We start from the raw sequence: 12,864 nt of genomic DNA on the forward strand, positions 1-12,864 counted from the left end.
TGGCATTTGTTAAGCGCTTACTATGTGCAAAGCACTGTTCTAAGCGCTGGGGAGGATACAAAGAGATCAGGTTGTCCCATGTGGGACTCACAGTCTTCATCCCCATTTTACATACAAGGTGATCAGGTTGTGCCACATGGAGCTCATAGTCTTCATCCCCATTTTACAGATGAGGTCACTGAGGCCCAGAGAATAATAATAATAATGATGGCATTTGTTAAGCGCTTACTATGTGCAAAGCACTGCTCTAAGAGGTGGGGGCGATACAAGGTGATCAGGGTGCCCACGTGGGGCTCACAGTCTTCATTCCCATTTTCCAGATGAGGCCACTGAGGCCCAGAGAATAGTAATAATAATAATAATGATAATGGCATTTGTTAAGCGCTTACTATGTGCACAGCACTGTTCTAAGCGCTGGGAGGAATTATTATACAAGGTGAACAGGTTGTCCCAGGTGGGGCTCACAGCCTTCATCCCCATTTGACAGAGGAGGTCACTGAGGCCCAGAGAAGTGAAGCGACTCGCCCAAAGTCACACAGCTGACAAGCGGCGGAGGCGGGATTAGAACCCACGACCTGTGACTCCCCAGCCCGGACTCTTGCCACTGAGCCACGGTGGTGGGGCGGGGCGGGGGCGGGGACGTGGGCGGAGCCTACGGGAGGGGGGAGGTGGGCGTGGCTACGGGCGGAACCTATGAGAGGTGAGGTGGGCGTGGCTACGGGCGGAGCCTATAAGGGTCGCTCAGTGGGCGTGGCCACGAGGAAATCCAATGGGAGGCGGATGTGGGCGTGACCACGGTCGGAACCTATGGGATGGGAGGTGGGCGTGGCCACATGGAAACCAATGGGAGGGGATGTGGGCGTGGCCACGAGGGGGAACCAATGGGAGAACGATATGGGCGTGGCTACGGGCGAAGTCTATGAGAGCGGCGGAGTGGGCGTGGCCACGAGGAAAACCAATGGGAGGCGGATGTGGGCGTAGGCCGCGGTCGGAACCTATGGGAGGGGAGGTAGGTGTGGCTACGGGCGTGGCCGGGCACGTGCAGGCCGCGCGCGGCCCCGCCCTCCCCAGCCCACGTGACCCCCAGGAGGCCGGCGCGAGGCGGAGGCGCGCGTACAGTGCTCACTGCCGCAGAGCTGCGCTGCAGGACCTCGGCTGCAGCAGCTCCCTTGCTGCAGGAGCTCCGGCGCTGCAGCCGCAGCTCCCTTGCTGCAGGAGCCCCCGTGCTGCAGGAGCCCCCGTGCTGCAGGAGCCCCCGTGCTGCAGCAGCCCCGGTGCTGCAGCGTGCGGCTCCTTGCCCCCGGCGGGGAGGTGTGTGTGCCCGGCCGAGGGGCTCCGGCCGGTCCTGACCACCGCAGCCCCGGACCCACCCACCGACCGACGGGACGTAGAGCCGGCATGTGGCGAGGGTAGGTCGGGGATAATAATAATAAGAATCATCATCGTACTTATTAAGCGCTTCCTATGTGCCGGGCACTGGACTGAGCGCCGGGGCAGATTGGGTTGGACACAGTCCCTGTCCCACGTGGGGCGCACAGTCTTTCCTCTCTGGCCCCTCCGGCTAACTTTCCTTCCCCCCCCCCCCAGCCCTCCTGAAGGCGCACCTCCTCCCAGAAGCCCTCCCAGACTGCGCCCGGTTCTCCCTCCCTCCCCATCCCCCTGAAGCCTCTCCCCTTAATCATGTTGGTATCTGTGAAGCGCCCACTATGTGCCAAGCACTGCTCTAAGCGCTGGGGGGGAGGATGCAAGGTCATCAGGTGGTCCCCCGTGGGGCTCACAGGCTTCATCCCCATTTGACAGATGGGGGGACTGAGGCCCAGAGATGGGCTCGCTCTCTGTTGCCGAATTGTCCATCCCAAGCGCTTAGTATAGTGTTGTGCACATAGCAAGCGCGCAACCAATACTCATGAATGGATTTGCCCAGAGTCACCCAGCTGGCAAGCGGCGGAGTCGGGATTAGAACCCAGGACCTCCGACTCCCAAGTCCGGGCTCTTGCCGCTGAGCCACTTGCTTCTCTCCCCACCCTATAGCACTTATGTTTATGTGTTTCTGTCTATCATCGTATTCATTTGTATTGATGCCCGTTTGCTCGTATCGACGTCTCTCTTCCCTCCTCTAGACTGTGAGCCCGGCGAGGGCAGGGATCGTCCCTCTTTATTGCCGTATTGTACTTTCCAAGCGCTTAGCCCAGTGCTCTGCACACAGCGAGCACCCAAGAAATACGATCGGTTGAATGAATGCGGGGCCGGACGGGGAATTGGCGATGTCCACCGGCTCCGGTCAACCCGCCTCTTCCCTGGGATCTGCCAAAATTCCTGCCTCCCTTCTCCCGTCCCCACACTCGGTCGGACCCGGGCTCTTGCAGAAATCTTCAGTTTTTAATTTTCATTCGTTCGATCGGATATATGGAGCGCTTACTGTGTGCCGAGCGCTTGGAATGGACGATTCGGCCGCAGTTAGAGACGATCCCTGCCCGATAACGGCTCACAGTCCCAACGGCGGAGACAGACGGCGAAACAAAACGGAACAAACTGAACAAGTGCTCAGGGCGTCAATAGCATCAAGATAAATAGAATCATAGAGCTATACACATCATAAACAAAATAAATAGAGTAATAAATATATACAGATACGCACAGTGCCGTGGGGAGGGGAAGGGGGAAGAGCAGAGGACGGGAGGAGGGGGAATGGGGAGGGGAGGAGGAGCGGAGGGAAAGGGGGGGCTCAGTCTGGGAAGGCCTCCTGGAGGAGGTGAGCTCTCCGGAGGGCTTTGAAGAGGGGAAGAGAGTCAGTTTGGCGGAGGGGAGGAGGGAGGGCCTTCCGGGTCAGCGGTAGGACGCGGGCCGGGGGTCGACGGCGGGACGGGCGAGAACGGGGGACGGTGAGGAGGTGGGCGGCGGAGGAGCGGAGCGTGAGGGGCGGGCGGTAGAAAGAGAGAAGGGAGGAGAGGTAGGAGGGGGCGAGGGGATGGAGGTTTCCCACTCCCATCCCAACCCCGGAGATGTTTGGAATGAGGTGAGCGGAGGGTGGCAGAGGATCAGAATGAGGATCGGGGGCCGCAGGTGCAGAGGGGAGGAGATATTTCCCGGTCGATGAAGCCCCCTTCCCACCCTAGCCTGGAATCTCACCCGGATTTAGGAACAGAGAGGCGCAGGGCTTGCGAGCTTGGATCGTGGAGAAGCTGCATGGTTTAGTGGATAGAGCCCGGACCGGGGAGAGAAGTTCATGGGTTCTGATCCTGACCCTGCACTTGTCTGCTGTATGACCTTGGGCCAGTCGCTTTACTTGTCGGGGCCTCAGTGACCTCAACTGTAAAATGGGGATTGAGACCGTGAGCACCACATAGGACAGGGACTGTGTCCAACCCACTTTGCTTGTAACAATCATGATTGTATTTAAGCGCTTACTATGTGCCAAGCACTGTGCCCACCCCAAAACTCAGTACGGTGCCTGGCACCCAGACTGAGCCCTCCCTTTCCCTCTGCCTCTCCTTCCCTCCCCATTCCCCCACCCCCTCCCTCTGCTCTACGCCTTTCCTCTCCCGACGGCACTTGCGTGTATTTGTATAGATTATTTATTGCTCTATTTATTTTATTAACGATGTGTATATATCTATGATTCTATTTATCTGTTTTGATGGTATTGATGCCTGACCACTTGTTTTGTTTTGCTGCCTCCCTCTTTTAGACTGTGAGGCTGCTTTTGGGCAGGGATTGTCTCTATCTGTTGCCAAATTGTACATTCCAAGCGCTTAGTACAGTGCTCCGCACACAGTAAGCGCTCAGTAAATATGATTGAATGAATGAACATAATAAGCACTAAACAAATAGTATCATTATGAGGGCCAGCTGCAGGTTGAAGGCCCAGAAAGGATCTCGGGTTCCGGAGCGGACGCCCGAGAGTTGGGCTGGGGATTGCTCGATGCGGGGTCGTCTTCTATCTGGACCGGGTGTCGGAGGGGGGTAATAATAATAATAATGTTGGTATTTGTTAAGCGCTTACTATGTGCAGAGCACTGTTCTAAGCGCTGGGGTAGATACGGGGTAATCAGGTTGTCCCCCGTGAGGCTCACAGTTAATCCCCATTTTCCAGATGAGGTAAGTGAGGGACAGAGAAGTGAAGTGACTTGCCCACAGTCACACAGCTGACCAGTGGCAGAGCTGGGATTCGAACCCATGACCTCTGACTCTGGGATTCGAACCCATGACCTCTGACTCCCAAGCCCGGGCTCTTTCCACTGAGCCACGCCGAGGGTCCGAGTTAGAAGACAAAACCTCTGCCTAGGCAGCTGACATCTGCTTCCCCTTCTGGAAGGGGTAGCCTGGGAGGTCGTCACTCTTTATTGTCTCCCTCCCCAAAGACCTGCTTTTTAAAAATGATATTTGTTAAGCGCTTACCACGTGTCAGGCACTGTACTATGCCCTGGGGTAGATACAACTTAACCAGGGTGGACACAGTCCCTGTCCCACATAGAGATCACAGTCTTAATCCCCATTTTAATGATGAGATAACTGAGGCACAGAGAAGTGAAAAGTCTTGACCAGCAGACAGGTGGTGGAGCCTTCTGATTTCCATTAGAAACATTCATTCATTCAATAGTATTTATTGAGCGCTTACTATATGCAGAGCACTGTACTAAGCACTTGGAGTGGACAAGTCGGTAACAGATAGAGACGGTCCCTGCCCTTTGACGGGCTCACGGTCTAATCGGGGGAGACGGACGGACGAGAACGATGGCGATAAATAGAATCGAGGGGATGGACATCTCATGAAAACAATAGCAGATAAATAGAATCAAGGCGCTGTACATCTCATTAGCAAAATAAATAGGGTGATGAAGATCTATACAGTTGAGGGGACGAGTACAGTGCCGAGGGGATGGGACGGGAGAGGGGGAGGAGCAGAGGGAAAGGGGGGAGAAGAGGGCTTAGCTGAGGGGAGGTGAAGGGGGGGTAAAGGGGGAGCAGAGGGAGCAGAGGGAAAAGGGGGAGCTCAGTCTGGGAAGGCCTCTTGGAGGAGGTGAGCTTTAAGTAGGGTTTCGAAGAGGGGAAGAGAATGAGTTTGGCGGAGGTGCGGAGGGAGGGCGTCCCGGGACCGCGGGAGGACGCGGCCCGGGGGTCGACGGCGGGACGGGCGAGACCGAGGGACGGCGAGGAGGTGGGCGGCGGGGGAGCGGAGCGTGCGGGGTGGGCGGTGGAAAGAGAGAAGGGAGGAGAGGTGGGAGGGGGCAAGGGGACGAACAGCCTTGAAGCCTAGAGTGAGAAGTCCCTCTGACTCCCAGGCCCGTGGTCTGTCCACTAGGTCATGCTGCTTGTCGTACTTTTTCTATCTCTTCGACCGTGTCGGTGGTGAGACACCCCCCCCCCCCCGCCAATCTTCCCTCAAGTTTGCAAGGGGAGGAATCGGGGGGGTGGGCGAGGGGGCTGCAGGAGCTAAGTAAACGTTGGACTTGGGCGTCGGTGTTGGGGGGAGGGATGGAAGAAGAGGACAGGGAAGAGGGGAGAGGACAAGGTGGGAATAAAGCCGGAGGGGGACAGTCTCCCACCCCCTTAGGTAGAAAGACACTTTCCTCCCAATTCCTCCCAACCCGCAGTGTGAGGGGGAGGGTAGCATCTTGCCGAAGGTGGGGCTGCGTTTCTGAAATTTGAACCCAGACATCTTCAGCTCCCCGGTCCGAGGTCCGTTCGTTCAGTTGTCGCCAAGTTGGGGAGGGGAGCAAATGTGAGTCTGAAATAGGGCGACTGGTGTAATTTCCTTTCTTAGCTATTTTAATGATAATAATTATAATATTGCTAAGTGCTTGCTATGTGCCAAACACTGTTTTAAGCACTAGGGTAGATACAGGGTAATGAGGTTGTCCCACGTGGGGCTCACAGTCTTCATCCCCGTTTTACAAATGAGGTAACTGAGGCCCAGAGAAGTTAGGTGGCTTGCCCAAGGTCACACAGCAGACGAGAAAAGGTAACCTTAGGCGAGATCCAGTTCTGTCTAGCCTGGGCCACACCTGCCATGTTACTTCTCTGTTTGCAACATCCCTCTGGCCCTGGCCGCAAGTCCATGGTGAGTGGGACGCGGAGAGGGTGCAGAGGAGAAGTGTGGGGAAAGTGCATGTGCACACGTTGCCGAGGTCACACGCAGCCGTGGCTGGGACGGTGTGCTCAGGGTCGTATCCGCTTGTGTGCAGGAAGATCCAAACTGGTGTTACCTAGAATTCCCGGGACACAGTGGCGCAGTGAGGCTCACTGGCTGGGCAGCTCCCAATATTCCTCGCAATCCTTCAGTCTTGTCGAATGAGGATACAGAGGTCAGACCGGCTTCTCCCTACGGGCAAAAAACTGAGCCAAATGGACCCGCAAAGTCCCTTTCAGGTCCTCAGTTCTGTCCTCATTCACTTGAGAAGCCAGTGTGATGTGTGTCTTCCTGGAGTGAGGTAGATTGTGTTCCTTTAAGACCCTGATGATGATGGTCTTAAGCACTTACTGTGTGTCAATAATAATTATGGTATTTGTTAAGCGCTTACTGTGTGCAGAGCACTGTTCTAACCGCTGGGGTAGATACGGGGTAACGAGATTGTCCCACGTGGGGCTCGCATTTTTAAATCCCCGTTTTTACAGAGGAGGTAACTGAGGCACCGAGAAGTTAAAATAAATGGTGGTATTTGTTAAGCGCTTACTATGTGCAAAGCACTGTGCTAAGCGCTGGGGGATACAAGGTGATCAGGTTGTCCCACGTGGGGCTCACAGTTTTGATCCCCGTTTTACAGATGAGGGGACTGAGGCACCGAGAAGTGAAGTGACTTGTTCACAACCACACAGCTGACAGGTGGCAGAGCTGGGATTCGAACCCACGACCTCTGACTCCCAAGCCCGGGCTCTTTCCCACCGAGTCATGCCGCTTCTCAAGCACTTTTCAAAGTGTCGGGTTAGATACAAACTAATCAGTTTAGACATGGTCCCTGTTCCACATAGGGCTCGCGGTTGACAGATGAGGCAACTGAGGCACAGAGAAGTGACTTGCCCAGTCACACAGCAGACAAGTGTTTGAACCTCATCCCCTGAGGTTCTTCTCCTCCAGAGTGGGGACTGGGCTTGGTGAGGGAAGAGGATGGATAGGGGAAGGTACATTCCCAGTGGAGACGGGAGAAATCGGGAAATCCAAGGTGAAAGTAGCGAGCAAAGGCGGGGCTAGAGAGGTAAGGGACGAGGAAAGGGTTTTGAGGAGAAATGGATCAGGGGAGGTACAGCGGGCGCCGGAGAAGTGCTACAGTTGAACATCTTTGACAGAACGCTTTCAAGTTGAAACTTGTGCCTTCGCTGCGGAGGAACGCCGTGTAACCCAGCACGGAGCCCCCGCCAAGTGTGACCACTGACTCGCGGGGTGACCTTGAGCGGGTCACTTAACGTCTCTAGGCTTCTAGGATGTTCTCAGGGAAGGTCAAACCGTTTGCAGAAAAGTGAACAAAGCTCGGGCCAGCCTCAGTTTGCGTCAGCCCCTAACGTTCGCCGAGACCCCATCACGCACATTTATCGAACTCACCTCGTCCAGTGTTACGGATGACCCAGCCCCGGTAAGCGGCGTGGCCCGGTGGACAGAGCCCGGGCCTGGGCGTCCGAAGGACCTGGGTTCAGATCCCGACTCTGTCCCTTGTCTGCTCTGTGACCCTGGGGAAGTCACTTCAATGCCATTGAACTTCTCTGTGCCTCAGTCACCTCATCTGTAAAAGGGGGATTAAGACTGGGAGCCCAATGTGAGACAGGGACCGTCTCCAACTCAGTTACCTTGTATCTACCGCAGCATTTAGTGCAGTGCCTGACACATAGTAAGCGCTTAACCAATACCAGAGTTATTATTAATGATTATGGTATTTATTAGCGCTTCCTATGTGCTGAGCACTGTTCTAAGCTCTGGGGTAGGTAGTTACAAGGTAATCAGGTTGTCCCACTTGAGGCTCACAGTTTAATCCCCATTTTACAGATGAGGTCACTTAGGCCCAGAGAGGGTAAGTGTCTTGCCCAAGGTCACACAGCAGATAAGTAGCAGAACCGGGATTAGAACCCATGTCATCTGATGCCCAAGCCCCGTGCTCTTTCCACTGAGGCACGCTGGTAATTATTATTACCAGTGTTACGAATGGTCCAGGAGGCTAGGCCGAGTGTAGGGTCTGCCTGGAGCAGGGGTGTCAGATGCAGTTCCAAATCTCCATGAAAATGGAATTGCCTATATTTGAAAGAAGAAGTGGTTTCTCTCAGACCCTGGGTGGTTGCTCAGTTCTGTCACCGGACCCAAGTGCTGTATGCCTGGAGAAGCAGCATGACTTTGTGGAAAACACACAGGCTTGGGAAACAGATGACTTGGGTTCTGATCCCGGCTCCTCCACATACCTGCTGTGGGCCCTTGGGTAAGTCACTTAACTTCTCTGGGCTTCAGTTCCCTCATCGGCACAGTGGGGATTTAATACCTGTTCTCCTTCCTTCTTAGACTGTGAGTCCCATGTGGGGCAGTGATGCTCTTGTATTTACCTCAGCGACCAGTACAGTGCTTGACACGTAGTAAGCACTTAACAAATACTATAGTTATTATTGGAACCGACAGAAGACTCTAAGTTAAAATGGGGGACACAGTTGTTCGGGAGCATAATAATTAAGTGACTTCATTACTCAAGCGGCAAGGGAAGAATCCATCCTTCCATTACTGTGCTAAGCACTTGGGAGGACACAACTGAGTTAGAGTGTAAGCTCGTCTTTTGGCTGTAAACTCGTTGAGGGGAGGGAACATGGCTACCAACTCTCTTGTATTGTACTCTGTCAAGTCCTTAGCACAGTAAGTGCTCAATAAATACCACTGATTGATAGAAGACATGATCCCTACACGCAAGGATCCTATGTAGCTGGGGAGACGGACTCTAAAATAAAGGCAAGGAAAAGTAATAGAGTATAAATACATGTTCTCCCTCCAACTTTGACTGTGAACCCCAAGTACCTGTCCCCTGATATACTAGTATCTCCCCCGTCGCTTAGAAAAGTGCTCGGCACAGAGGAAGCACTTAACAAATGCCATAATTATTATTATTAAAAAGATATGTACATAAGTGCTCTAGGGAAATGCCAAAGTGAAGTTTGAGGGGGTATATGAAGTGAGATTAGACTCAACTAGGGAAGGCCCCCAAGGAGGAGATGATATTTCTCAAAGGTCGGGACAGTCGGTCGTATTTATCGGGTGCTTACAGTGTGCAGAGTACTGTCCTAAGCGCTTGGGAGAGTGCCATATAACAACAAACGGACATATTCGCTGCCCACAGTGGGGAGAGCGGTGGTCTGCCAGATGTGGGGAGGACCAGACAGGAAAGAGAGTGCGAGCAAGGAGTCGGTATTATTCTCTGATTCTCTTTCCCTCTTCAAAACCCTACTTAAAAATCACCTCCTCCAAGAGGCGTTCCCAGACTGAGCTCCTCTTCCCCCTCTACTCCCTCTGCCATCCCCCCTTTACCTCTCCGCAGCTAAAGCCTCATTTTCCCCTTTTCCCTCTGCTCCTCCACCTCTCCCTTCCCATCCCCACGGCACCGTACTCGTCCGCTCGACTGTATATATTTTCGTTACCCTATTTATTTTGTTAATGAATCGTACATCGCCTCGATTCTATTTAGTCGCCATTGTTTTTACGAGACGTTCTTCCCCTCGACGCTGTTTAGTGCCATCGTTCTCGTCTGTCCGTCTCCCCCGATCAGACCGTAAGCCCGTCAAACGGCAGGGACCGTCTCTATCTGTTGCCGACTTGTTCATCCCAAGCGCTTAGTACAGTGCTCTGCACATAGTAAGCGCTCAATAAATACTATTGAATGAATGAATGAATATTAGGGGAGCTGAGAATGAGGCGTAATGAGTCGGTTAGCCCGAGGGTAATGAAGAGTGCAAGCTGAGGTCTAGTGGGAGAGGAGGGGGTAAGTAGTAGGGAGAGAGCCGAACGCCTTCAAACCGATGATCAGGAGTTTCTGTGTGTTGCAGAGATGGATGGGCAACCGTTGGGGGTGGCGGGGAGACACACGAGCAAAGTGATGTTTCTAGAAAAATGATCCAGGCAGCCCAGTGAAGTATAGACTGGGGAGTAGAAGAGGCTGGAAGGTCAGTGAGGAGGCTGATCCAGGATAAGACAAGTGGCTGGACCACAGATTAGTGGCCGCTTGGATGGGGAGGTGAAGGCGGATTCTAGAATCTCCAACTAGTAGACCACAGCCTGTCATAGTAGGAGGAATGGTGGCACTATTATTATTATTTTATGAGGTGACAGAAGCACAGAAAAGTTAAGTGACTTGTCCAAGGTCACGCAGCAAGGAAGTGGCAGAGCTGAGAGTAGAACCCAGGTCCTCTGATTCCCAGCCTCTTTGCTCTGTGCCGTAGACATTGCTGCAAACAAATGTAAATAAACAGAGGGCTTGTGTAGGCCCGTGCTGGGGCAGAAGGGATTGTCTCATGGTCGAACCTTCCTTGGGCTCTTCTCTCCCAATCATCAGGATGTAATTTCTCAAAAACCGCTGTCTTAGCTCTTTCAGTGATCCGTGTCAATCCGCTCGTTTTCCCTGACTCCACTCGTTCCTTCCTCTTCCTCCCATCCCCCCAAACACACACACACACACACTCTTTTTAGGGACCGCACTGTATTTCCCCATTTTCCATCACACGCAATTTGCCAAATGACCTACACTACAGCTAGAGCCCCAAGTGAGATAGGGATCCTGTCTGATCATTCATTCATTCAATCCTTTTTATTGAGCGCTTACTTTGAGCCAAGCACCCTACTAAGGACTTGGGGGAGACATTCCCTGCCCGCGACGAGCAGCTCACAGTGTAGAGACAAGCTCACAGTCTAAAATGAACCTACCCCATTGCTTAGTACAGTGCTCGCCACAGTAGTTAACCAATTCTATGGTGGTGGTTGTTATTAAGAGATACATAGTGGTGGGTCTGTTCATCTGTCCTCGTTAGAACCTTGTCATTTCCCTAGTGCCCATTTAGATGATTAGTAACATAAATTGTGGTATTTCTTAAGCACGTACTTGCCAAGCACCGTACTAGGCGACGAGATAGATCAAGTCGAGTCAAGTCAATCAAGTTGGATGCAATCCCTGTCACAGATGGGAATCACAGTCTAAGCAGAAGGGAGAACATATTTCAAATTCCCATTTTACAGGTGAGAGAGCTGAGGCACGGAGAAGTTTCAGCGCTTAGAACAGTGCTTTGCGCATAGTAAGCGCTTAACAAATACCATTATTATTATTAAGTGACTTGACAACTTGATGGACCGGCCTGTAGGATCCAATACAGGCGATCCACTAGAATGCCTTCAAGGGTTTGCCTGGTCGGCCCAAACATCTGCCATCCTAATGTCAGGAGGAGACAGGTTAAGTAGAACCCCTCGAGGGAGGAAAAAAGCCCTTTGGCGGGAATTTTACCTACTGAGGAATGGTGTTGGCCACCAGCCGTCAGGAATCTGTGTTACAAATCAGCCCCCATCCTCCGTTTCTGCACCACCAACTCTTGGCCAGTCAGCACAGCGTGGCGGGGATTGTCTGTCCCCTTGGCTGCTTTCCAGGGCACTGCAAATGCCCCGAGGGATCCAAGATCGGGATGGGAAGGGGGCCCTGTTGGGCGGCAGTTGGCTGCAGCCCTTCTCTGGGAGGCTGCTGAGCCGGGATCCCGGAGCTGTGGGCAGGTGGCTGTGCCCCACTCTAGGCTTCTGGCCTCAGGTCGAACCGGTCCCGCGTCAATCTGGCCCGAGCCTGGTTTCCGAGGAGAAGGAAGCTCAAATCGGCCAAACCCATCCCTGCATATGCCCCTTCTTTCCTCGAATCAAAAAGCTGCAGCAGAACCGACCTGCATGGGCTGTCCTGAAAGCCACTTCACCCTGTCTTCCTCCTCCTCCACCCTGTCCTTTTACCTCTTCTTCCTTCTCTTCGCCCTACTCCTCCCCAGGCACCCTGGAAAATCCATCAGAGTCAGGATGGGATTGGAGCTCTGGAGACGCCCGGGGCCGGGCCACTCTTCGGCGGGCATCCGCCGACCGGGGCGTAGGTCGGCAGCGGCGGGATCCACTCGTGCCCAGCCCTGCGGCCCAGGGAGGAGGAGAAAAGTGGCAACGGTGACCGTTTCCTCCTCCTGATGATAATGTTGGTATTTGTTAAGCGCATACTACGTGCAGAGCACTGTTCTAAGCGCTGGGGGTAGATACAGGGGAATGAGGTGGTCCCACGTGAGGCTCACAGTCTTCACCCCCATTTTACAGATGAGGGAACTGAGGCCCAGAGAAGTGAAGTGACTTGCCCACGGTCCGGTCTCCTTCTGGCTCCACGGGGTGGGCTAGCCCCAGCTCCCTGCTGGGCCCAGAAAACTATGGAGGTGAAGTCATGAGCCAGCCCCATGGGGGCAGTCAATCAAGGTATTTATTGAGTGATTACTGTGTGTGTGCAGAGCACTGTACTGAGCGCTTGGATGTACTTCCTCGTGGAGGCAGGATCAACACCAGGCCTAGTGGAGAAGTGGTCTCCTGAGAGAAGAAGAGGAAAGGAAACGTCAGCTTAAGCCCATACTTAGTTGGGAGAAGAGAATAATAATAATAATAATGTTGGTATTTGTTAAGCGCTTACTATGTGCAGAGCACTGTTCTAAGCGCTGGGGGAGATACAGGGGAATCAGGTTGTCCCTCGTGACGCTCACAGTGTTCATCCCCATTTTACAGATGAGGGAACTGAGGCACAGAGAAGTGAAGTGACTTGCAAACAGTCACACAGCTGACAAGAGGTAGGGTGGGGATCTGAACCCTTGACCTCTGACTCCCAAGCCCAGGCTCTTTCCACTGAGCCACGCTGCTCC

General features: G+C 53.5%; 1 protein-coding gene across 2 annotated transcripts in view; it reads left to right on the forward strand.

Annotated features, from left to right (window-relative positions):
• The first annotated feature begins 1,138 nt into the window (after positions 1-1,138).
• RAB3IL1 (RAB3A interacting protein like 1) overlaps positions 1,139-12,864 on the forward strand; it is a 41,170-nt gene continuing 29,444 nt past the window's right edge. The window contains exon 1 of one of the 2 annotated variants that reach the window (XM_029061521.2): positions 1,139-1,409. In XM_029061521.2, coding sequence (XP_028917354.1) covers positions 1,399-1,409 — 11 coding nt within the window. In that variant the 5' untranslated portion in view covers positions 1,139-1,398. The remainder of the gene's footprint in view (positions 1,410-12,864) is intronic. The other variant, XM_029061520.2, reaches the window with a different exon arrangement.

This window comes from Ornithorhynchus anatinus, chromosome 3, assembly GCF_004115215.2.
Source record: "Ornithorhynchus anatinus isolate Pmale09 chromosome 3, mOrnAna1.pri.v4, whole genome shotgun sequence".
NCBI classification, from domain to species: domain Eukaryota; kingdom Metazoa; phylum Chordata; class Mammalia; order Monotremata; family Ornithorhynchidae; genus Ornithorhynchus; species Ornithorhynchus anatinus.